Below are 24501 nucleotides of genomic sequence, written 5' to 3' on the forward strand. Positions count from 1 at the left end.
GTTTCAAATCAATACGCCTCTTGGTAATAGGTGTATGTACTTGCACACAAAACTTTAACCAGAATTTTCTAAGTCCAAAAGGGGGCATAATTTGGCCAAAATGAAGGTCAGAGTTATGGGACTTGCTGCTATCAACTAGTTTTATAACCTCGAAGACACATGTGAAGTTTTAATTCAATATCTGCATTAGTTTTGGAGATAGTAACTTGCATGTAAAACCTTAACCAGAATTTTCTAAGTCCAAAAGGGGGCATAATTTACCCAAAATACATGTCAGAGTTATGGGACTTGACCCAGTGAGGTTTGTAATTGACCTAGATTAAGAAACAAGAGGGCCATGATGGCCCTATATCGCTCACCTGTTATCATTGCACTTGAGGACAAGAAGGTCCTCAGTAAAAATATTTAAGTCCAAAGGACAGGAACAACAATGGGAAGAAATTTAACCAAAAAGAAAAAACAATTCTTACAAGGTACAGATATGTCAAAATGCACCTAAAAATTGGAGGTACCATCCATGTTGTACCACAGAAAAGTGGTCTCGGTTTTTCCCTACGGCCAATAATAAAAAAGTTCCTAAAAATAAGCTATTTATAGTAAAGTAAAAGGGAAGTAATTAAAAAAAAAATATATTGTAAGTGAACAAAAGAAGGCTCTGCCAAATAAATCTGTTGACATAAATGAAATTTCAGATCAGTATCTTCATTAGTTACGGAGATATACCCATTTTAATTTGAAATAAAGGGAGGTAATTTGACATAAAATCAGTCCATAGTTATCTACCCTGATTGTCTCAGTCCAACTAATGACAATTATGAAATTTCAAATAAGTCCTATAAGTACTTACTGATATAAATCCATTTTGATTACAATCAGGGAAGCTAATCAGATATAAAATAACTCTGGAACCTACGATTGGATCTGATTTGTCATGGAATCTAAGATTTATTGTTGTTGAAGATATTTTGGAAGTTTGTATCAAATAAAACCATAAATGAAGTCTCTATATGGCTGCAAAAGCCAAAATAGCCAATTTTGGACCTTTAAGGGGCCATAACTCTGGGACCCATGATGGAATTTGGCCAGTTCAAGAAAGGAACCAAGACCTTGTGGTGATACAAGTTGTGTGCAAGTTTGGTTAAAATCAAATCATAAATGAAGCTGCTATTGTGCAGACAAGGTCAAAATAGCTAATTTTGGCCCTTTCAGGGGCCATAACTCTGGAACCCATTATGGGATCTAGCCGGTTCAAGAAAGGAACTGAGATCTTATGGTGACACAAGTTTTGTGCAAGTTTGATTAAAATCAAATCATAAATGAAGCTGCTATTGTGCAGACAAGGTCAAAATAGCTAATTTTGGCCCTTTCAGTGGCCATAACTCTAGAACCCATAAAGGAATCTCACCAGTTCAAGAAAGGAACCAAGATCTTATGGTGATACTAGCTGTGTGCAAGTTTGGTTAAAATCAAATCATAAATGAAGCTGCTATTGTGCAGACAAGGTCAAAATAGCTAATTCTGGCCCTTTCAGGGGCCATAACTCTAGAACCCATAAAGAAATCTGGCCAGTTCAAGAAAGGAACCAAGATCTTATGGTGATACAAGTTGTGTGCCAGTTTGGTAAAAATCAAATCATAAATAAAGCTGCTATTGTGCAGACAAGGTCAAAATAGCTAATTTTGGCCCTTTCAGGGGCCATAACTCTAAAACCCATAATGGGATCTGGCCAGTTCAAGAAAGGAACTGAGATCTTATGGTGATACAAGTTGTGTGCAAGTTTGGTTAAAATAAAATCATAAATGAAACCACTATGGTGCAGACAAGAAATTGTTGACGCACTGACGGACGGACGCACGAGACGCACAGACGACGGACGAAGGGTGATCACAAAAGCTCACCTTGTCACTATGTGACAGGTGAGCTAAAAATAAGTTTCAAATCTATATGCCTTTCAGTAATAGCTGTATGTACTTGCATGCAAAACTTTAACCAGAATTTTCTAAGTCCAAAAGGGGGCATAATTTGGCCAAAATGAAGGTCAGAGTTATGGGACTTGCTGCTATCAACTAGTGTTATAACCCCGAAGATACATGTGAAGTTTCAATTCAATATCTGCATTAGTTTTGGGGATAGTAACTTGCATGTAAAACTTTAACCAGAAAGTCCAAAAGGGGGCATAATTTGCTCAAAATACATGTCAGAGTTATGGAACTTGACCCAGTGAGGTTGGTAATTGACTTACAAAAAGAAAAAATAACTTTCAAAGCCATATGCCTTTAAATGAGAGCTGACTTGCATGCAAAAACGTAGTAACAAATACTAGGACTTAGAAAATTCTGGTTAAAGTTTTGCATGCAAGTACATACAGCTATTACTGAAAGGCATAGAGATTTGAAACTTATTTTTAGCTCACCTGTCACATAGTGACAAGGTGAGCTTTTGTGATCACCCTTCGTCCGTCGTCTGTGCGTCTCGTGCGTCCGTCCGTCAACAATTTCTTGTCTGCACTATAGTGGTTTCATTTATGATTTTATTTTAACCAAGGTGTGACGTCGACGCCAGGGTGAGTAGAATAGCTAGACTATTCTTCATATAGTCGAGCTAAAAATGCTAATTTCTTCAAGGTCAATGTCACTTTGGGGCCAGGACTCACCATGGGGCTGTAAAATGAGTTTCTGAACCATCCTACAAAGCATTATATGTAACAGTTTTTGAGAAGTTGTAGGTTTTTTTTAACTTTCAAAGGTGTGAACAAATCTAAACAAGAGGCGTTTGTTGACAGCTCTCTGGACTATTCGACGAATTGATGTAAGTATGGGGTCAAAATATAAACAGAGATTTTCAGAGAAAAGAAGGAATTTTTTTCAAAGGAGTCAAGACAAACAATATACCTCTATTTGTGGAACTGGACCAGTTATTATTAACTAATACCTATGTCAAAAAGGGAATCAAAACTTTAAATGTATACGTAGGTTTGATTTAGAATCTGATAAAACTGAGGCGATCTGGCTTGAAGTACAGAAAAACAAACAAAAGCCATTCGTATTTGGTTACATCTATAGACCTCCATCTTCAAATGTGGAATGGAACTGTGAATTAGAATACACTATTGAGAAAATATTTAATGAAAACAAAGAAATTATTTTGACTGGAGATTTTAACTATAACTATGATCCTATTACTAAAGCTACTAACAACAATTCTTGGGATAATATTACTAACAGTTTCAATTTAAAACAACTTGTTGACATGCCCACTAGAGTAACCTGCACAACTAAAACAATAATAGATCATCTATATACCAATTTTTCTCAAAATATCTCTGAAATTAATGTTCCAGCCATATCAATTAGTGACCATTTTCCAGTGTGTTTCACAAGAAAGGTCTCCAGTATAGTTCCTAAAGGCCCTTTACATCATATGATTCAGTATCGTAACATGAAGCATTTTGATGAATCAGTTTTTCTAGAATCACTAGAACAACAGCCATGGTCAATTTTAGACATATATGAGGACCCAAATGATGCTTTAGATACCTTTAATTCATTGTTCAATGATGTATTAAACAGACATGCTCCATTCAAACAAAAACGTGTAAAACATGTACATTTACCAGACTGGTACAATCCAGAGATTTTGCAAGCTACCAAAGAAAGAGACAAGGCAAAAAAGCTCAATGACAGGGCACAATATAAATTTTGGCGAAACAAAGTTAAAAGCCTCATATACAATTCTAAAAAAAGATACTATTCTGAAACTATAAATGACAATAAAAAACATGCCAAAGAATTGTGGAAAAATCTTCATTAGGTAAGTCACCAATCACCAAACCAACTACATTCAGGATGAGGAGGGGACTCAGATCTCAGATCCAATTAAAACAGCAGAAGTATTTAACAATTATTTCATTGACATTTTCAAATCAGCCCCTCAAAATTGTTCCTCCTTATCAGAAAGTGATAAAATAAAATTACAGGAGTTTATTGCAATCCATACTAAACTAGATTCTCCATTTTCAATACCAAAAGTCACAAGCACATTCATAGAAAAAGAGCTGCAAAAACTTGATCTGAGTAAATCAACTGGACTTGATGGCATAGGCCCAAAATTTCTTAAAATAAGTGCTCAGATCATATCTAAACCTCTAGAAAAGATATTTAATCTAAGTATATCAAAGGGTATATTTCCAGCAATATTTAAGAGGGCAAAGGTTACACCTATGTATAAAAAAGGGTCTAAATGTGACAAAACAAACTATAGACCAATATCAATCTTACCAATTCTATCAAAAGTGTTAGAAAGACATGTCAGTAACACTTTCAAATCATTTCTGGAAAATAATTCTCTTCTTCACCCAAATCAGTCAGGGTTTCGAACAAGCTACTCGTGCGAAACTGCTCTAACTACTATTATTGACAACTGGATAAAAGCAATAAATGAAGAAAATCTTGTTGGAACTATTTTTTTAGATCTTACTAAAGCATTTGATCTTATCAATCACAAGTTACTCACTGAAAAACTGAAATTATATAATGTTGATGAAAATGCAATTACTTGGTTCTGGTCATATCTCACAAATCGCTCACAGCAAGTTCATGTGTCTGGAAAATATTCCAGTGCTCAAGATATACTGTCTGGTGTGCCACAAGGCTCAGTTTTAGGACCTCTTCTTTTCATTGTTTACATAAATGATATGCCTTTACACTTATCAAATTCAACATCAGATATATTTGCAGATGATACCACTTTATCATCTTACGGAAATACTATCATCTCAGTTAGTAACAATCTTCAATCTGATCTTGATTCTGTACAAAACTGGTGTGAACGAAATTCAATGATTACAAATGCTGAAAAAACTAAAGCAATGTTCATTTCACCTTCAAACCACACATATAATACTATCAAAGACTCAAATATTTCTCTCAAAGATAAAACTATACAAACTTCAACCACAGAAAAACCCTGGGAGTTCATATTGATCATACCCTTAACTGGAAAATGCATGTTCAAATGACACTGAATAAATGCAACTCCTTATTATATTTGCTTATGAGAATTAAACAATTTTTAAATCTCCATACTAGAAAAATGTTCTTCAATGCATACATTCTTCCTCATCTAGATTACTGTTGCACTATTTGGGGAAACTGTAACACTGAGCTTTTGAATGACATGTACAAATTCCAAAAACGTGCAGCTCGTGTTATTTTAGATAAAGACATTGACACACCAACAGACGATTTATTTATTCAACTTAACTGGATGAAATTTCAAGATAGAGTTAATTATAAAAAAGCCATATTAGTATACAAATCTCTTAACAACCTTCTCCCTAGTTACATGAAGCAACTATTTACGTATACTGAAAATAGGTCATTGAGATCATATGATCAAAGACTACTTTTAGTTCCAAAACCTCGACTTGAATTCTATAGAAAATCACTGGCATACTCTGGTGCAAAATTATGGAACTCACTTCCTTATCATATAAGAACATCAACAAACCTGAACACATTCAAAAGCAATTATTTAAAATGGTGGTTCTCTAGTGGGCAACAACATCTATCAACCGCATGAGAACTATGATATTTCTTGGTATCAGAGTACTTATTTAAAACTATAAATAATTAACAAATAATTGTATATTGTTTGTTTCATTACTTTTGCTTTCAGTGTAACTTTACATAAAACCATGTTGTTTATTCTATTACCTTCCTTATGTAAATTTCATGTAATCCTCTTATATATGCTATTTTGCATTATAATCCCTTCATGACTTTGTTTACTTTAATTTGTTAATTTGTGTTTACTGTATATATGTACATTTGAGGCTCACAGGGAAGACTGGGTACACCCAACTGTGTTGCCTCGTTAAATAAAGACTTTATTATTATTATTATTATTATTATAAATGAGACAAAATCCTTGTCCTAGCTATGTAGTCTTGCCTACATATGGAGACTATGATGGTAAAAAATGCTGTCAAAGTTTCAAAGCCATAATTATGTAAAACAGTTTAGACAAAAATATGGACTTGTGCGAAAACGAACCTATTTCCAAGTCCAAAAAGGGCCATTATTCAGCCAAAATACTTGACAGAGTTATGAACTCCTGCCTACAGATGGAAACTGTCATAATAAACAAGTGATAAAAGTTTCAAAGCCATATCTCCAACAGTTTACACAAAATATGGGCTGGTACGAAAAATGAAGTTGCAAGTTCAACAAGAGCGCCAGAATGTCACAATATACGCCCAAAATTTAAGGTTGGGGTTGCAAGTGGTGGTGATGGGGGGCAGATAAGAAGGTATGGATGAGGGATACAAAGGTATTCCTGTGACCTTGACCTGTGATTCACTAACCCTAAATTCATAGGGATCTTCCTCAAGTTGTACCTAGTCACTGTGTAAAGTTTGCAAGATAAAGCTATTTTACTGTCTGTCTGCCCCAAAATAAAAACATTACAGAAATTAAGTTAGGTCCTAGTGACATTGACCTTTGAGTCACTGACCCCAAAATCAATAGGATCTTCCTCCAGTGATATGTAATCATTGTATTAAGTCCAAAAGCTGTAGCTATTGTAATTTATGACTTAAGAGTCTACAAAACATTTTCAGTCTCAAGGTCACTTTGACCTTGACCTTTGACCTATTGACCCTTAAACCAATTGGGATCCTCCTCAAACAGTGCTTATTCATTCTTAAAAGTATGAAAGCTGTAGCTTTTATACTTTCTGACTTAGAGTTGGAATAAGAAAATGTTGACAGACAGAAAGAAAGGACTACATTCCATTCCATAAAATGTCATTTTTTTCAGAACAGGAGTATAAGAACACATTTCTATAATATTCATATTTTTACTTTTTCAGACATGAACACAAAGCATGCATAGGTAGGTATTGATCTTGATTTTGTATTGTTTTACAGTTGTAAGTCATGATAACAGAATTTAAGGTCATATGATGCCTTTCCATATACAGTAAACCTCGCTTATAAGGAACAGCTAGGGACCTCTAAAAATTGTTCCTTATAACCGAGGTTCCTTATATCCGTATAGCGAACTAGTTCCTTGTAACCGAGGTTTGTATAACGAACCCAATTTGTATAGGGAACACTATTTGACTGACGTTTCATAAGGGCTATGTGTTCACACTCCGGGCTGACCTTGAATCTTTATGTGAGGAAGTTGCTTTCCTAGTACCGGTCCTTTCCTGGAGAGATGGTAAGGTAAACTGCCTGCATGTATATGACTGAAATAGTGTTGAAACGCGGCGTATAACCTTAACCACGCCAAAATTGTTCGTCAGTAGAATGACCGTAATTTATGTTTATAATTTGTCGGTCATTTCTAACTTCTTTTAGAGAGCGCTACATGATGACTATAAGATATGTTGCAGTTACTCCCCTTACCTTGCTTGACTGCATGTTATGTGAATAGTCATCACTACTAATATAAAATAAATGTTCATTTTTTCATTACAAAAATGTTAAATTAGACTACCAATTAAAATTTAAAGTAGGGTGTTTATGACATACAGTCTATTACGACTAGACAACGGCGCCATACATACGGATTAAAGTGTAAATTATACCTATACTTTTGCTATTGTCCATTTTAGCACCTGCTATAATTTTTCTTTGGAAATTTGGTAAACTGGACTGTTTGCCATTGTTAATCACGTGTAATTAGCACATTTATTTAGGATTTTCGTTCACTATTGCTAACATGAAACACCAAATACATGTAGCTGTCGAACATAATCTTGAATAAATATAGTCTACTATCATTTAGTAGGACTATTTGGTAATTTGATGATATTATATATTTTCTTTTTATCGTATCCGTGAATTAATAAACTAAAGATCATAGAAATGAAATAATTAAGAAATAATATATCTCATCCAGTGATTTGTCATTTAATAAATCATTGTTTTGAGTTCAGATGCGAAGGAATTATATCACGAGGGCGCAGCCCGAGTGATATATTAATACACATCTGAACGACAAACAATGATTTATTCAAGAGCAAATCACTAAATGAGATATATTATTTCGATTCTAACACGTTACCGAGGATTTTTAAGTACATCATTGACGATATTCATTAAATATTTGCCCGTTTTCAATGGTTTCTTTTCCAGCGCGCTGCTATGCCGTTTGACGCCACGACGTAATAACTGTGACGTCAGAATAGTGATTTGTTGTATAATAATTCACTGTTTTCTGCCTTTTTTGTTTAATAGGAAAATGAATCGGATCGTGTTAGAATTTGTGTTTCTTCATGTGCATGAAAGCGATTTTCATGTACATGAAAGCATGTGATAGTGATAGTGCCGACATTACTCTAACGTCATCAGCGATTCTCATGTTTATTTCCGGTATTCAATAATTTTTATTCTTTATGTCTGTTCGCTATAACCGAGGGGTTTTCCATTGCATTTCGTACTTTGGGACTGGAAAAAGTGTTCCTTGTAACCGAGTGTTCCTTATAACCGAGTTCCCTATAACCGAGGATTTTTACATTAAATAAAGAAGGAATTAGATCGGGGAATTGAAAACTGTTCCTTGTAACCGAGTGTTCCTTATATCCGAGTTCTTTATAAGTGAGGTTTACTGTATTGATAGTGAAAGAAAACCCATGATGCCACTTTGGGCCTTAATTTAGGCATCTAAGTAGGAGCACTGACCTTTAGTTAGCCAACCATATAGAAAGACATGCTTTATTTATAAGCTCAGCTTCAAATTTTACATTTTCATGTGTAGGCTATTACTCATGTTCACTCTATAACTCATGTTGAAATTCCCAAATACAGTAACTTGTACTGATATTCCCAAATCTATAATATCATGTGTTAAAAATTTCAAGACCTGTAATCTGGGACTCAAACCCAAGGTCTCAGAATACTGCTCCAATTCCCTAATAAATGAGATACTGGGTAAATAACATATTTTCCAAAAATTGTGAACCAACCACCAGTCAATACATCAAACTTTAAAGGGTCTGCACAATAAATGAGTTTGACTGTAGATCTTATATCAAACAAAATCAAGCACAGACAAATGAAAGAGCAGAACTGTGCACAAAAAGAATAAAAAGTAACCTTTTACACCCGGGTGCTCTTCACAAGCACTCCATTCGACCAGTCTGGTAACAAACTCACGATGCTGACCTAATTTCACTGCAGCTTCTTCTAAAAATAGAACATTATACTTAATTACTTACAGTCTAACAAAGTATGAAGTTTCACTCAAAAGTTCATTGTACAAATAAAACATAAAATTTATATTGGTTGCTTTCTTTTGTTTACTGCAAAATTACAACAGCTCATCTAAATCGAAGTACAGACACAGTACTGATGAAAGGTGATTTATGTTAGTATGTGTATAAAAAGAATTCATTCCAAAAATGGCACAGGCGCTAACAGCGCTTTGATAGTCAGAAACCCAATACATATAGGATCTGATTTGGCTAACCATATCATCAATATGATACTGCGCTTTGGAGATATATACAATTATGCATTCAAACCCCCTGTAAAGTAAAAAGATGTGAAGTAAAGGCATGCAGGTGATAGTTATTCGCAGTAAATTACTGTGCCATTGGTATATATTCAAAGTATGTTGAACTATTTTTTACTGGGCATGAGTATTTGTAAGTTTGTGATCAAGTCCACGGCTGATAGAGTAGGCCAAATTTTCCGGTCTGTAACGATAATGACGTCAGAGGAAGTAAATTATTCTGCATTGAACTATTGTACAGTGGATAGATACGACATAGTTGTGAGACAGTCTATTCCTGATTAAATTCTGCGCAGTTACATATAGAAGGTGATTTTGATAAATCACCTTTCAACAAAAGCACCACCTGCAGGTGTCAATGCTTTTTTGTAATATGCAGGAAAAGAGTTATGGTACTTGGCCTTCTTACTCATTAATACAGGACAAAAAAATATGTATGAAGCTTCAAAGCTACAGTATTCAAGAAAAGTGAATCTAAACAAAACAAGAGCTGTCCATCAGACAGCCAATACTCAACTATTCAAACTGTTGTCCCAGAAGCAGGAATATTACCCTAAATGTTAAAATATCTACAGAGATTCAATCCAGTATCTGCATTAATTTTGGAGATAGCAACTTGCATGCAAAACTTTAACCAGAAGATTTTAAGTTGAAAAGGGGACATAATTTTGCAAAATACATGTCAAATTATGGGACTTGATGCTATGACCTTGTTTTATAAACTTGAAGAAACGTGCAAAGTTAATTAAATATTTGCATTAGCATTTTAGATAGTAACTTGTATGTAGATTTATAACCAGGATTTTTTAGTCCAAAAGGGGGTATAATTTGGCCAAAATAAATGTCTGAGTAATGGGTCTTGATGCTATCACCTAGTTTTATATCCCCAAAGAAACATGTGACAGGGGATAGTAACAAAGTCCAAAAGAGGGCATAGTTTGGCAAAAATAAATGTCAGAGTTTTGGGACTTGATCTAGTGAGGTTGGTCATTGACCTAAAAAAAAGATAAAATATGTTTCAAAGCTATATGCCTTTAAATGATAGCTGTATGTACTTGCATACAAAATTTGAATCAAGGTGTGACGCCGACGCCTGGGTGAGTAGAATCTCAAACTATTCTTCGAATAGTGGAGCTAAACAGTAACCAGGAAGTTACCAATTTTTAGGGTTAAAAGAGCCAAAATTCTAACCAAAATGCAAAAAAGAGTCTTGACCTACTTTCTAACGACAATAAACATGTGTACAAGTTTCAAAGCTATATGTGTAACAAGAGGGCCATGATGGCCCTATATCGCTCACCTGTTATCATTGCACTTGAGGACAAGAAGGTCCTCAGAAAAAATATCTAAGTCCAAAGGACAGGAACAACAATGGGAAGAAATTTAACCCAAAAGAAAAAAAAATTCTTACAAGGTACAGATATGTCAAAATACACCTAAAAATTGGAGGTACCATCCATGTTGTACCACAAAAAATGGTCTCGGTTTTTGCCTACGGCCAATAAAAAAAAAGGTACTAAAAATAAGCTATTTATAGAAACGTTAAAGGGAAGTAAGTAAAAAAAAAATTACTGTAAGTGAACAAAAGAAGGATCTGCCAAATAAATCTGTTGACATAAATGAAATTTCAGATCAGTATCTTCATTAGTTACGGAGATATACCCATTTTAATTTGAAATAAAGGGAGGTAATTTGACATAAAATCAGTCCATAGTTATCTACCCTGATTGGCTCAGTCCAACTAATGACAATAATGAAATTTCAAATAAGTCCTATAAGTACTTACTGACATAAATCCATTTTGATTACAATCAGGGGAGGTAATCAGATATAAAATAACTCTGGAACCTACAAATGGATCTGATTTGTCATGGAATCCAAGATTTATTGTTGTTGAAGATATTTTGGAAGTTTGTATCAAATAAAACCATAAATGAAGTATCTATATGGCTGCAAAAGCCAAAATAGCCAATTTTGGACCTTTAAGGGGCCATAACTCTGGAACCCATGATGGAATCTGACCAGTTCAAGAAAGGAACCAAGATCTTGTGGTAATACAAGTTGTGTGCAAGTCTGGTTAAAATCAAATCATAAATGAAGCTGCTATTGTGCAGATAAGGTCAAAATAGCTAATTTTGGCCCTTTCAGGGGCCATAACTCTGGAACCCATTATGGGATCTGGCCGGTTTAAAAAAGGAATCGAGATCTTATGGTGACACAAGTTTTGTGTAAGTTTGATTAAATTCAAATCATAAATGAAGCTGCTATTGTGCAGACAAGGTCAAAATAGCTAATTCTGGCCCTTTCAGGGGCCGTAACTCTGGAACCCATAATGGAATTTCGCCAGTTGAAGAAAGGAACCAAGATCTTATGGTGATACAAGTTGTGTGCAAGTTTGGTTAAAAAAAAGTCATAAATGAAGCTGCTATTGTGCAGACAAGGTCAAAATAGCAAATTCTGGCCCTTTCCGTGGCCATAACTCTAGAACCCATAATGGAATCTGGCCAGTTCAAGAAAAGAACCAAGATCTTATGGTGATACAAGTTGTGTGCCAGTTTGGTAAAAATCAAGTTATAAATAAAGCTGCTATTGTGCGACAAGGTCAAAATAGCTAATTTTGGCCCTTTCAGGGGCCATAACTCTGGAATCCATAATGGGAACTGGCTAGTTTAAGAAAGGAACAGAGATCTTATGGTGATACAAGTTGTGTGCAAGTTTGGTTAAAATAAAATCATAAATGAAACCACTATCGGGCAGACAAGAAATTGTTGACGCATGGACGGACGGACAACGGACGAAGGGTGATCACAAAAGCTCACCTTGTCACTATGTGACAGGTGAGCTAAAAATGGACCTAAACAAGAACTGTAACCTAATTCCCATTCTAGAAGTACATAAAGGACTATAATTTAGGTGAAAACATATCATTGGTATTGTTCTTAGCTTGTGTACTCATCTAATGATGATAAATAAATGTTTGAAGTTTCAAAGCTAATTGTCTGATAGTATTAAAGGAAAGTGGAACTTAAAATTTTAACCATGAAATTCAATTTTTCTGAGTACAACTAGATGTATGTCCACAGGGCACAGCTTTCCAACTCCTACCATTGTACATGGTTTCATGACTCTAGATGAAATAATTTTAAGATATATGTAACACAAACTTGTAAGCACTTTGTGTATTTTTCACTAAGTAAAGGACCATAACTCTGGCCTTGCTGAGTAGATTCCCAAAGAGAACACCATGTTGACAACTTCACAACTTCTAATGTTTTATGACTCTAAGTTGTGTACAGTTTGAGATACATAGGACACAAACTTTTATGTTTTACTAAGTCAAAGGCCATAACTCTGGTCTTGCAAAGTGAAACAAGAGGGCCATGATGGCCCTATATCGCTCACCTGTTATCACTGCACTTGAGGACAAGAAGGTCCTCAGAAAAAATATCTAAGTCCAAAGGACAGGAACAACAAAGGGAAGAAATTAAACCAAAAGAAAAAAAAAATTCTTACAAGGTACAGGTATGTCAAAATACACCTAAAACTTGGAGGTACCATCCATGTTGTACCACAGAAAAGTGGTCTCGGTTTTTCCCTACGGCCAATAATAAAAAAGTTACTAAAAACAAGCTATTTATAGTAACGTAAAAGGGAAGTAATTAAAAAAAAATGATTGTAAGTTAACAAAAGAAGGATCTGCCAAATAAATCTGTTGACATAAATGAAATTTCAGATCAGTATCTTCATTAGTTACGGAGATATACCCATTTTGATTTGAAATAAAGGGAGGTAATTTGACATAAAATCAGTCCATAGTTATCTACCCTCATTGGCTCAGTCCAACTAATGACAATAATGAAATTTCAAATAAGTCCTATAAGTACTTACTGGTATAAATCCATTTTGATTACAATCAGGGGAGGTAATCAGATATAAAATAACTCTGGAACCTATGAATGGATCTGATTTGTCATGGAATCCAAGATTTATTGTTGTTGAAGATATTTTGGAAGTTTGTATCAAATAAAACCATAAATGAAGTCTCTATATGGCTGCAAAAGCCAAAATAGCCAATTTTGGACCTTTGAGGGGCCATAACTCTGGAACCCATGAAGGAATCTGGCCAGTTCAACAAAGGAACCAAGACCTTGTTGTGATACAAGTTTTGTGCCAGTTTGGTTAAAATCAAATCATAAATGAAGCTGCTATTGTGCAGACAAGGTCAAAATAGCTAATTCTGGCCCTTTCAGGAATCCATTAGGGGATCTGGCCGGTTCAAGAAAGGAACTGAGATCTTATGGTGACACAAGTTTTGTGCAAGTTTGATTACATTCAAATCATAAATGAAGCTGCTATTGTGCAGACAAGGTCAAAATAGCTAATTCTGGCCCTTTCAGGGGCCATCACTCTGGAACCCATAACGAAATCTCGCCAGTTCAAGAAAGGAACCAAGATCATATGGTGATACAAGTTGTGTGCAAGTTTGGTTAAAATAAAATCATAAATGAAGCTGCTATTGTGCAGACAAGGTCAAAATAGCTAATTTTGGCCCTTTCAGGGGCCATAACTCTGGAACCCATGATGGAATCTGACCAGTTCAAGAAAGGAACCAAGATCTTATGGTGATACAAGTTGTGTGCCAGTTTGGTAAAAATCAAATCATAAATAAAGCTGCTATTGTGCAGACAAGGTCAAAATAGCTAATTTTGGCCCTTTCAGGGGCCATAACTCTGGAACCTGTAATGGGATCTGGCCAGTTCAAGAAAGGAACAGAGATCTTATGGTGATACAAGTTGTGTGCAAGTATGTTTAAAACAAAATCATAAATGAAACCACTATCGTGCAGACAAGAAATTGTTCACGCACGGATGCACGAGACGGACGGACGGACTGACGACGGACTGACGAAGGGTGATCACAAAAGCTCACCTTGTCACTATGTGACATGTGAGCTAATAAAAACAAGAGCTGTCACTATTGGTGACAAATGCCTCCAAAGCGTGCACAAGAATGCTACAGTTGTCTGCACAAAATATGCTAGAATAGTTTAGGAATGAATTATTTTGTGACCATGACTTCGACCTGAGAGACCTGGGTCATAAGTGTGACACATCTTCTCAGTATGGTTAACATTTGTGTCAAATTATTTTCAAATCCCTTGATAAATAGCAGTTATGAACCAGAGAAAAAAAAAAAAAAAACACAATCATGTAAACCTTTGACTTCTAAGTGTCACCTTGACCTTGGAGCCTAGGGGTCTGGGTCTTGCGCATGACATGTCATCTCATTACGGTGAACATTTATGCCAAGTTATTTCAAAATCTCTTTATGGATGGCAGAGTTACAATCCAGACAATAATTTACACGGAAGCAAGCACATACGGATGGACGGATAGTGTAATTTTAATATGCCCATCTTTGGGTGCATAAAAACAACTCAGGTGGACAAATTCACATGCCGAATAATTTTTCTACATGGTTTCATGCCTCTAGGTGGAATACTTTTCCAGATGCAACACAAACTTTTAAGCACTTTTAGGTAGTGCTGCACGTTTGAACACCCTACTTTCGTTTTCAAGTAAACAACTCGAAAACATGTGAATAAGAAAGGTCTCTTATTTTATGTAAATTCATTCCACAGGTGAAATAATGCCCATTTGGCCCCTGGTTTACGTGCAAATGTGTAAGAGCGCTGAAATAACACTGGCAAGTTATGACAATACCTCGTAAATTTCATATCAACATATGTGGTATATATTTTAGGTAATACACACATAGTGGTAATCTGCAATATGCTCACATTTATTTTACAATTTTAATATTACATAATAATACCTCTATACAATTCTTTTTCTTATTTCTCTCTATGTTAATTTCACATTTAGACATACCTTGACCATCAACAAGCATTCGTAACACCCCTAACATTTTGAATATAACAGCCAACATTTCAGAGTCAACAAGAACCAGCACAGCATCGAGAACTCCTTCGTTTATCAGTGAAGCTTTATTGGTTGCTGAAAGTTTCAAAAGTAAAACATCACATAATTAATAAAAGGTTATTTTTCAAAGATATGATATAAGTTAATTATGTCTGTCCTCCTGGCAATATTATGTAATGAACTTTCAATATTTCTATCTCCTGTCTTTTCACTTGGCAGACAATGTTTGAATATACTGGTATCCCTTACAGATTTGACCTACAGATATTTCTGTCAGTGCAGTGACAGTCAGCAGAAAGCACTAGTGAAAGCAGAGATTGTAGAAAGATATATTACAAGAATAATTTTAACCCTTATCATGCTGGCCACAATTGATTCTGACTTTGCGACCAGTGCAGTCATGACCAGCCTGCACATCCATGTTTGCCACTAGTCAGTATCTTTTTGGACTGCACCCTTTTTAACAGTTAATGGTACTGTCCAAATTGAAAGATGGACAAGTTCATTATAGAAATTTAGCAGGGTAAGCGTAAAATTAAGATGCATTGTTAAAATGCATAGTCATACTTCACAAGGCAGTCTGAAAGACAGCTAAATCCCCCGCCACTGCTATGGATAGTGAAAGGGTTAAACCTTTGATTTTAGCTGTGACCTTGACCTTGAACTGACATGGCTGACTCATGAATTCTGCACAACGTCTTGATGAGGTGATCATTTGACCAAAGTTTCATGAAAATCCTTCAAGGGGTTTAGGAGATACAGAGCTGAAACCTTTGACCTTCAGTTGTGACCTTGACCTTGAGTTGACATGGCTGACTCATGAGTTCTTGATGAGGTGATCATTTGACCCAAGTTTGATGAAAATCCTTCAAGGGGTTAAGGAGATACAGAGTGGACACCAAATGGAAGGCTCAAACCTTCGACCCTTAGTTGTGACCTTGACCTTGAGCTGGCATGTTGACTCATAATTTCTGCACATCGTTCTGATGAGGTAATCATTTGACCCAAGTTTTATAAAATTCCTTCAAGGGGTTTAGGAGATATAGAGCGGACACAAAATGGAAGGCTCAAACCTTTGACCTTCAGTTGTGACCTTGACCTTGAGCCAACATGGCTGACTCATAAGTTCTGCACATTGCCTTGATGAGGTGATCGTCTGACCCAAGTTTGATGAAAATCCTTGAAGGGGTTTAGGAGATATAGAGCGGACACAAAATGGAAGGCTCAAACCTTTGACCCTAAGTTGTGACCTTGACCTTGAGCCGGCATGACTGACTCATGGGTTCGGCATATCGTTTTGATGAGGTGATCAATTGACCCAAGTTTTATAAAATTCCTTCAAGGGGTTCAGGAGATATAGAGCGGACACAAAATGGAAGGCTCAAACCTTTGACCTTGAGTTGTGAACTTGACCTTGAGCCGCCATGGCTGACTCATGGGTTCTGCACATCGTCTTGATGAGGTGATCATTTGACCCAAGTTTTATAAAATTCCTTCAAGGGGTTTAGGAGATATAGAGCGGACATAAAATGGCAGGCTCAAACCTTTGACCTTGAGTTGTGACTTTGACCTTGAACCGACAAGGCTGACTCATGGGTTCTGCACATCGTCTTGATGAGGTGATCATTTGACCCAAGTTTCATGAAAATCCTTCAAGGGGTTTAGGAGATATGGACCGGACACGATTTTGTTACGGACGGAAGGACGGACGGACGGAAGGATGGACGCAGACCATTCCTATAATCCCTCCGCCATGGCGGGGGATTAAAAATTCTCATATGGTACAAAAAATAATGTCTGGACTCCTGGTTAATTTTTGAGGTAAATGCCTGTAACAGTTTTAAAAAGTCAATGTTTTGACAACTGTAAATTCTTAAGGATATTTTTGTGTCCATGTAACGGGAAACATTCTAGGGGGTCTCTGGGCATGTCCCATAGAAAATTTGTAAATTAAAAAAAGAACAGTTGTCCAGTCTCTCTGCTGCAGCAATAGAAAATACTACTCATATAACATTTTTGCAAGCAAAGTGGCCAAAACTTTCATCTTAAGATGACGTATGTCTCAATGTTAAGCTAACAAAAATGTATATTATGTAAATGTGTTACAAGTGTGCAAAGGATATGAAACATGAACATAGGTCAACTGACCTATACTTTGATCTCAACCATGTGGCAGCAAGTTTGCAACTGAGTAAATAATTAAACTTTTACAAAACACCAGGGGCTTAGAAGAAATGAACCAGACTAGGAATCCATAGCTAAAACCTTTGACCTTAATATGTGCCCTGACCTCGGGTCAGCACAAATGAACAAGACGGCCATGATGGCTCTACATCACTCACCTGAATTTCAGAGCCAGCAGAAGTTAATTACATAAATTAGTGTGACAGATCACAAACAGTTCAAACACTATATGGTTCTAAGGTCTTTGAAATGGGGTGGAAAAATAAATTCGAGCAGACTGAGAGTATTTTGGAAGGTCTCTTTATAATGGTTCTATTTTTACTTCTTGCCACCCCTCAAAGAGGCCAAGTGCCCACATTTGCATAAATCTGGGAGAGGACCATATAATGATGCTGCAGACCAAGATTGATAAAGATGCATTCAGCAGTTCAAAAGAAGAAGTTGTTTAAAGGTATTTCTATATTTAGCTCTAGTGGCCCCATAAAGGGGCAAAGTTCCCCCATTTGAATAATTTTAGGAGAGGATCATACAGTGATGCTTCAGACTACAACAGACCAAGTTTCAAGAAGATCCATGAAGTGAATCATAAGTAGAAGGCATTTAAAGGAATTTCTATTTTTAGTTCTAGTGGCCCCTAGAAGGAGCTATGCTCCCGAATTCGAGCATGTTTTGGAGAGAATCTTATAGTAATAATACAAATCAAGTTTGATGAAGATATATCAAGACATTAATGAGTAGAAGTCATTTAAAGGTATTACTACTTTTAGCTCTAGCAGCCTCTTAAAGGTTAAAAGGATCATGCCAGGATGCAATTGACCAAGTCTAGTGCAATTCAGACCGGAACCTTCAGAGATGTCATCTGAAAAAATAGTGTGGACTGATGGACAACAGACAGACTGACGACGGACAGTGAGCGCTCACAATAGCTCACCTTGAACACTAAGTACTCAGGAGACTGTACATCATTCTGCTGAGCTGAACAATTGACAGAAGTTTCATTAAAATCCTTTGAGCAATTAAGTAGTTACTTACCAGACACAGTGTACAAGGCTTAAAGCAAGCACAAGAGGAGCATTAGTTCTGTACATTAGATGAGGTAAAAACATGAACCAAATTTATGAAATATGGGCCAGAACTCTGAGCTTGGAATACCACTGTTATTCTCTACCAAATAAACTGTTTGGTGGCTTACACATATTCTCCCCAATTAAATAAAAGAATTATATACCTTAGCATACTCCCATACTTAACTGAAATTAATCTTTGAAATTCCAATTGGATAAAGTACAAGGTGAACATGAAAGTAATCATCTCATATTAGGCACCAAATGTCACAGAGTGAGAAAAATGAGCAGGACCAGAAATACAACTCTTCACAACCTCTCAGTTGTAACAATGGAACTACCATACTGTTTCAATGAGGAGAACCAATTTTTCATGAAAATCCATCCAGATATATGTCAGATATGGAATCAAAGGCCCAAACCTTTCACCTTCAATTGTGACCCTGAACTTTGGCTAGCACAGTTGCAACATAAGTTAAGCACAATGTTTTGCTGATGAAAAAATTTGACACCAGTTGCATAAATGTATACTTCATTTAGAAACAACATTACAACTGGTATTATAACTTTTCTAACCAATGTCGTAACCAAAGCTAATGTAAGTTTCTTCACTTGTTATATTAGGGTCACATTTACATTTTCCAATTACCAAAGATGAATAATTATGATGTGTTTATACTTCATGGTAAATATTTCCCATCTTTCAGATTTCTATCATCTCCTGGGAAATGTTTTACCTGCAAAAATGACAGCAATCAAGTCAACAGACACCTTATTAGTACATGGGTTTATTCCAGACTGATTCCTTAGTGTAATTACTACATTACAATCGTAACATGTAGATTAGTTACCAGTCTAACATACAGTAATGGGGGACTTATTTTCACAATTTTATCAATACAGGCAATTAAATCCCATCAAAGTAATAAAATTCTATTCATTTCATCTCCAAAAGTTGATTTCCATTGATTCAATGAATGAAATAGCCATTTCTGACAAAACTAGGAAATGTCACGCCCACAAAGTAAACTGATTCTACAGTAACATGAAGAAATTAAACAAGGGAATTAACATAACAGCATACGAAATATTGTAAATGACAAGCAATTTGGCATATGGTAGTATATACACCTTCTTTTTTTGAAGAGTACCTGGTCATGGCAGAAATAATTACATTCACTAAAAGAAAACAATACAATAACAACAAACAAGTTCAAGGCTTTCATTTGCCATGTAAAATGTAGCTAACAAGGTCTGACATTAGCAATTACACTCCTTCTAAGTTGAAGAGTATTTAGTTATAAATAGATCACCCACCTGGTATTGCTAGATTTCTGAGAGCACTAAGACTAGCATGTTCTAAAGTACATTTCTGTTCCCCATACACAGGTTTCAGCAGATGTAATAATCTTTTAATTACACCTTGCTCAACCAGGAACCGGCAATGCTCATCTGTTAAATGATAAACCAGTCATCTTACAATTAAAAATTACAAATCATTTACTGAATAATAAAACAAACATTCAGACTCTCTATTAATTTGATTCTAATTTCAGCAAGATTTTTTTTATAATCAAACAGAGATATATTTTCAAAAAACTTTGAAATCACAGTACTTGATATAAAACTTGAACAAGAGTGCCATGTAGGGCTTGTCTCACCTTACCTAATTATACCCCAGATTACGTAGTATTTAATTTGCCTAAGATTTCATTTAAACAAATATTATGACGATGTTTCATATTAATCAGCAAAACCCGTTTTCTATGAATTTCACCTAATAACCATGTTTATCACTTGATGACCAAGTACAGAACTTGACCTTAAGTTTAGAAAGACAAACATTCTGACAATAAGGTTAAAAATGTGACCTCTAGTATGAATTCAAGGGTTTTCTATTATTTGACCTGATGACATAGCTTTGGATATCAGCTGACCCAGTTTCAAACTTAACCTTGATTTTATTAAAACAACATTCTGACCATATTTCATATAAATATGGTAAAAAAAAAAAACAGGCTGTTTTTATGGTTTGACCAAGTGACCTAGCTTTTGACATCAAACAACATTGTTTCAAACTTGACCTAGATTTCATACAAAAACATATTTTGACATATTTTAATGAAAATCAAGTAGGAAATGTGGCCTCTAAACTGCTATCACTGTTTTTCTATGATCTGACCTACTGACCTAGTTTTTAACCTAAGACAACTCTGTTTCAAATGTGACATAGAATAGAACAGACAAACATTCCCACAAAGTTTTATAAAATTCAGGTAGAAAATGTAGCTTCTACAATGTTAACATTCAAGGTTTTCTTATTTGACATAATGACCCAGTTTTTGACCCCAGATGAGCCATGACAAATTCCTCTGAGATTTAACTCAGGAAAACAATCTGACTTAGATTAATTAAAATTGGGCCCAAAGTGTGACCTCTAATGTGTTAATAATCAAACTGTTCAGTGTTGATGACAAGCAAACTCAGGCTGATAACAATAGGTCACCTTCATCAATTTGTGCTCAGGTGAGCTAAGAAGCACTATTTTTGGCAAGGAAGATAATCTTCAGTGTATACCACAATGCATAAAATGCATTATATGCTAACTTAATATGGTAACATGTGTTAAAACATATTCACATTCTACCTTTTTTTGTTTTGTTGGGTTTAACATCAAACGACACAATTATATATGGGGACTTTCCAGCTTTTGATGGCAGAGGGAGATCCCAACTGCCCCTCCGACCATTATTTCAAGGACACATAGGCACCCGGGTAAAACCACCAACCTTCTGTAAGCCAGTTGGATGGCTTCCTCACATGAAAACCAGGTTTTGAACCCTAACAGGTGAGGGGCAAGTGATTTGTGTAAGAGACCTTAATCACTGGACCAGGAAGAACCCACTCAATTAATCTTGTTTTAAGTGTTGGTTACAATAAAAGTTTATGTAAGTTAAAAAAAATCCGAATTGTCTGCTATGCTTCAAGTTAATATAACAGTTCATTCAATAATTAGTCTCACACTAAGCTAAAATGCATCAACTTTTCATAAGACTCTGCACTATTATGGGTTACTATGGCATATTTATATTTAAACATCTTCCAATTATGTTGCTCTCTTCAAGACCTGGAACAGTATGATTATAGAGGATGTAAACATGTATACTGGTTTCAGAACAGTTTCCGATAAAAAATGAGGGTTTTCATTATATTTATTTTTAAATACAAATTGTTTACAAAAGTAATCTACAAATCTTTAAACCCTAGTCTTTACTCTTTGCAAGGATGTAAACAATACCGGCCTTATCTGCGCATGCGTCCAAAAACAGGGGCTCCGAAAGGGCAGTCTAATTAACGTTAATTGGTTTATCTACAGTACCAGTTTCCGATAAATGGTTTTTTAAGCAGCTTTAGAATTGTTTTGACTGAAAATCTTTTATAATTTTGATTTTAAATTATGTAATTAACCTTTACTACTTTTTCCCATAAATCGTACAGGGTATGGCTACCTTCCGTTCCGTTACGTACGGTACCGTACAGCACCTGTACAATCATATTATGCAACACTTCAGACAAGCACCTTTCACATCGTGTATTTGTCTAGCTTTGTAAACAGTAGTTTATTTGATTACTGTATACATTGTACCCCCAGTATATGGGAGTTTTATATTGATTTTAAGTCCTTAAGCTGTGTTATATAGATTTTAAAAAAGTGATAAAAAAAAGATAAAAGTTTAAGTCGAGGCTGGGATTCGAACCCACGTCCTCTTACACCTGAAGCGAGCGCTCTACCTTGTTACTAAATACCAATGTGATGCACTATCAGTATAATTTCCTTAATATTTTATCTAAATTATGAAGGGAGAGTAATTCTACAACGGAGTGCAAATCATAAGCTCAGGATTTACCTCCCTGGAATAGGACAAACATGGGTTTTGTCTTCCGCGCATGCGTGACATGTGGAATCCCTCAGATGTAAACAAAACAGAAAATTGACTGCTTAATAAAGAAGGTAGAATTTCTCTGTAAACACTTGCCATTGATGAACGAAATTTCACCTGATGTTTGCTTGTGAAACAGCCTTCCAAAACACATAGTACTCCCTTTATGAAGGGTAACATGAAAGGAGAAATTACGAGAATTCGGATACTGTTACTGTTCGGGTACTGTTCCGATACCAGCACTCTAGATATTTACCACTTCTTGCAAAGTTGCCAACAGCTAGGGCACCAGAAAGTTGTAAATGTTCCTTGTTACTCTCTAACCACTTCAGAGACTCCGAGAATATTTCTCCTTTACCATCATCAAACAGTATCTCCATACTCTTTTCTGGAAGGTGAAAACATTCAGTTATATCTACATGTACTTTTCTGGCATGTCAAAAGTAAATACTGCAAAGTCTGCCTATTCTAGAGACCCTATGCTCTTTAATTATTTAGTGCATTATATTTCTTTCTGTTTTTGAAATTGTACATGTTTGCCGAGGATATTCTGAAATAAAGCCTGTTCATGAGAAAGCTGGTTCTCCCTGTTTTTTTTTGCTAGATATTGTCTTCTCAGTTATACTCACAGAGTGCTGACAGCACCTTCAAGAACAGATAGAAACAAGGAGCTGTCAGAAGGACAGCTTGACTTTTATTTAAACATTTGCTAAGAAAAGTGGAAAACAGTAGAATAATGTAATAGAAAAATTGTACATTTTTTTGTTGTTGTTGGGTTTAATGTTGCACCGACACAATAACTGGTCATATGGCGACTTTTCTAGCTTTGATGGTTGAGAAAAATCAAGGTACCCCCTGTGCATTACTTCATCATGAGCGGGCACCTGGGTAAAACCAGACCTTCCATAAGCATGCTGGATGGCTTCCTCACACAAAAAATTCATGAAAGAGGCCCCTAAAATTGTACCTTTGTGTGTGGGGATAGGTTGGGGGTGGGGTTGGGGAGGCAGGAAGTGTGTAGTGAGGTGCACAAGCAATTGTAAAAGTAAAAAACATCAAAAATGAAAGAAAATAAACAATTAACAAGAGCTATCAGCATACTCAACTATTCAAAAACGTTTACAAACATAGTATCATTATAATAAAAGTAAGTGTGAGAAATGCAAAACTTTTTTAAATTTATGTGTGTGTGTGTGTGGGTGAATGTGATATACTAAGGAACCATAGAGCCATATATGATATAAAAAGCAAGATGTAAAAAAAAATCTTTGGGGAGGAGGTCGTTGGGTTGCCAAAGCGGTGTATGTGTGAATGGGGACGGGCTGGTTAGAGGAAGAGGGTGTTTGATATAATCTAAGAAACAATACATGATAAAACAAGGAGCTGCGTTCAATAAACGCTTGATGCCCCCAGTGGCATCCTTGTCGATAGATTTTGCACCTAAGTCCAAAACGAGGTCAAGGCCAAGGTCAAACAGAGGTCAGGTGATGTTTGAAGATGAGTAATGGCCACAGTTTACATCTGTATTAGTATTAATTCATTCTTGTAAGGGGTATTGATGATAGACGAAACGGTCACATTTGGTTAACCAAGAGATGGCCCATATAAAGCAACCTAAGTCCAAAATGAGGTCAAGGTCAAGGTCAAACTGAGGTCAGGTGATGTCTGAAGATGAGGAATGGTCACAGGTTACATCTGCATTAGTATCAAGTCATTCTAGTAAGGGGTATTGATGCTAGACGGAACGGTCCAATTTGGTTAACCTCGTACGGACGGACGGACAGGACAATCACTATATGCCTCCCGCATCAGTAGATACTGGGGGCATAAAAAATATTTGTGTGGCGGA

General features: G+C 35.8%; 1 protein-coding gene across 2 annotated transcripts in view; it reads right to left on the minus strand.

Moving 5' to 3' along the window:
• The window catches only part of LOC128555127 (rap1 GTPase-GDP dissociation stimulator 1-like), a 139169-nt gene that overhangs the window by 22530 nt on the left and 92138 nt on the right, over positions 1–24501 (minus strand). For both annotated transcript variants that reach the window (XM_053536634.1, XM_053536635.1), the window contains 4 exons: positions 22909–23040; positions 20029–20163; positions 15413–15538; positions 9104–9193 (listed from right to left, as the gene is read on the minus strand). In XM_053536634.1, the coding sequence (XP_053392609.1) occupies positions 9104–9193; positions 15413–15538; positions 20029–20163; positions 22909–23040 (483 nt within the window). The remainder of the gene's footprint in view (positions 1–9103; positions 9194–15412; positions 15539–20028; positions 20164–22908; positions 23041–24501) is intronic.

Source organism: Mercenaria mercenaria, chromosome 2, assembly GCF_021730395.1.
Source record: "Mercenaria mercenaria strain notata chromosome 2, MADL_Memer_1, whole genome shotgun sequence".
NCBI lineage: Eukaryota > Metazoa > Mollusca > Bivalvia > Venerida > Veneridae > Mercenaria > Mercenaria mercenaria.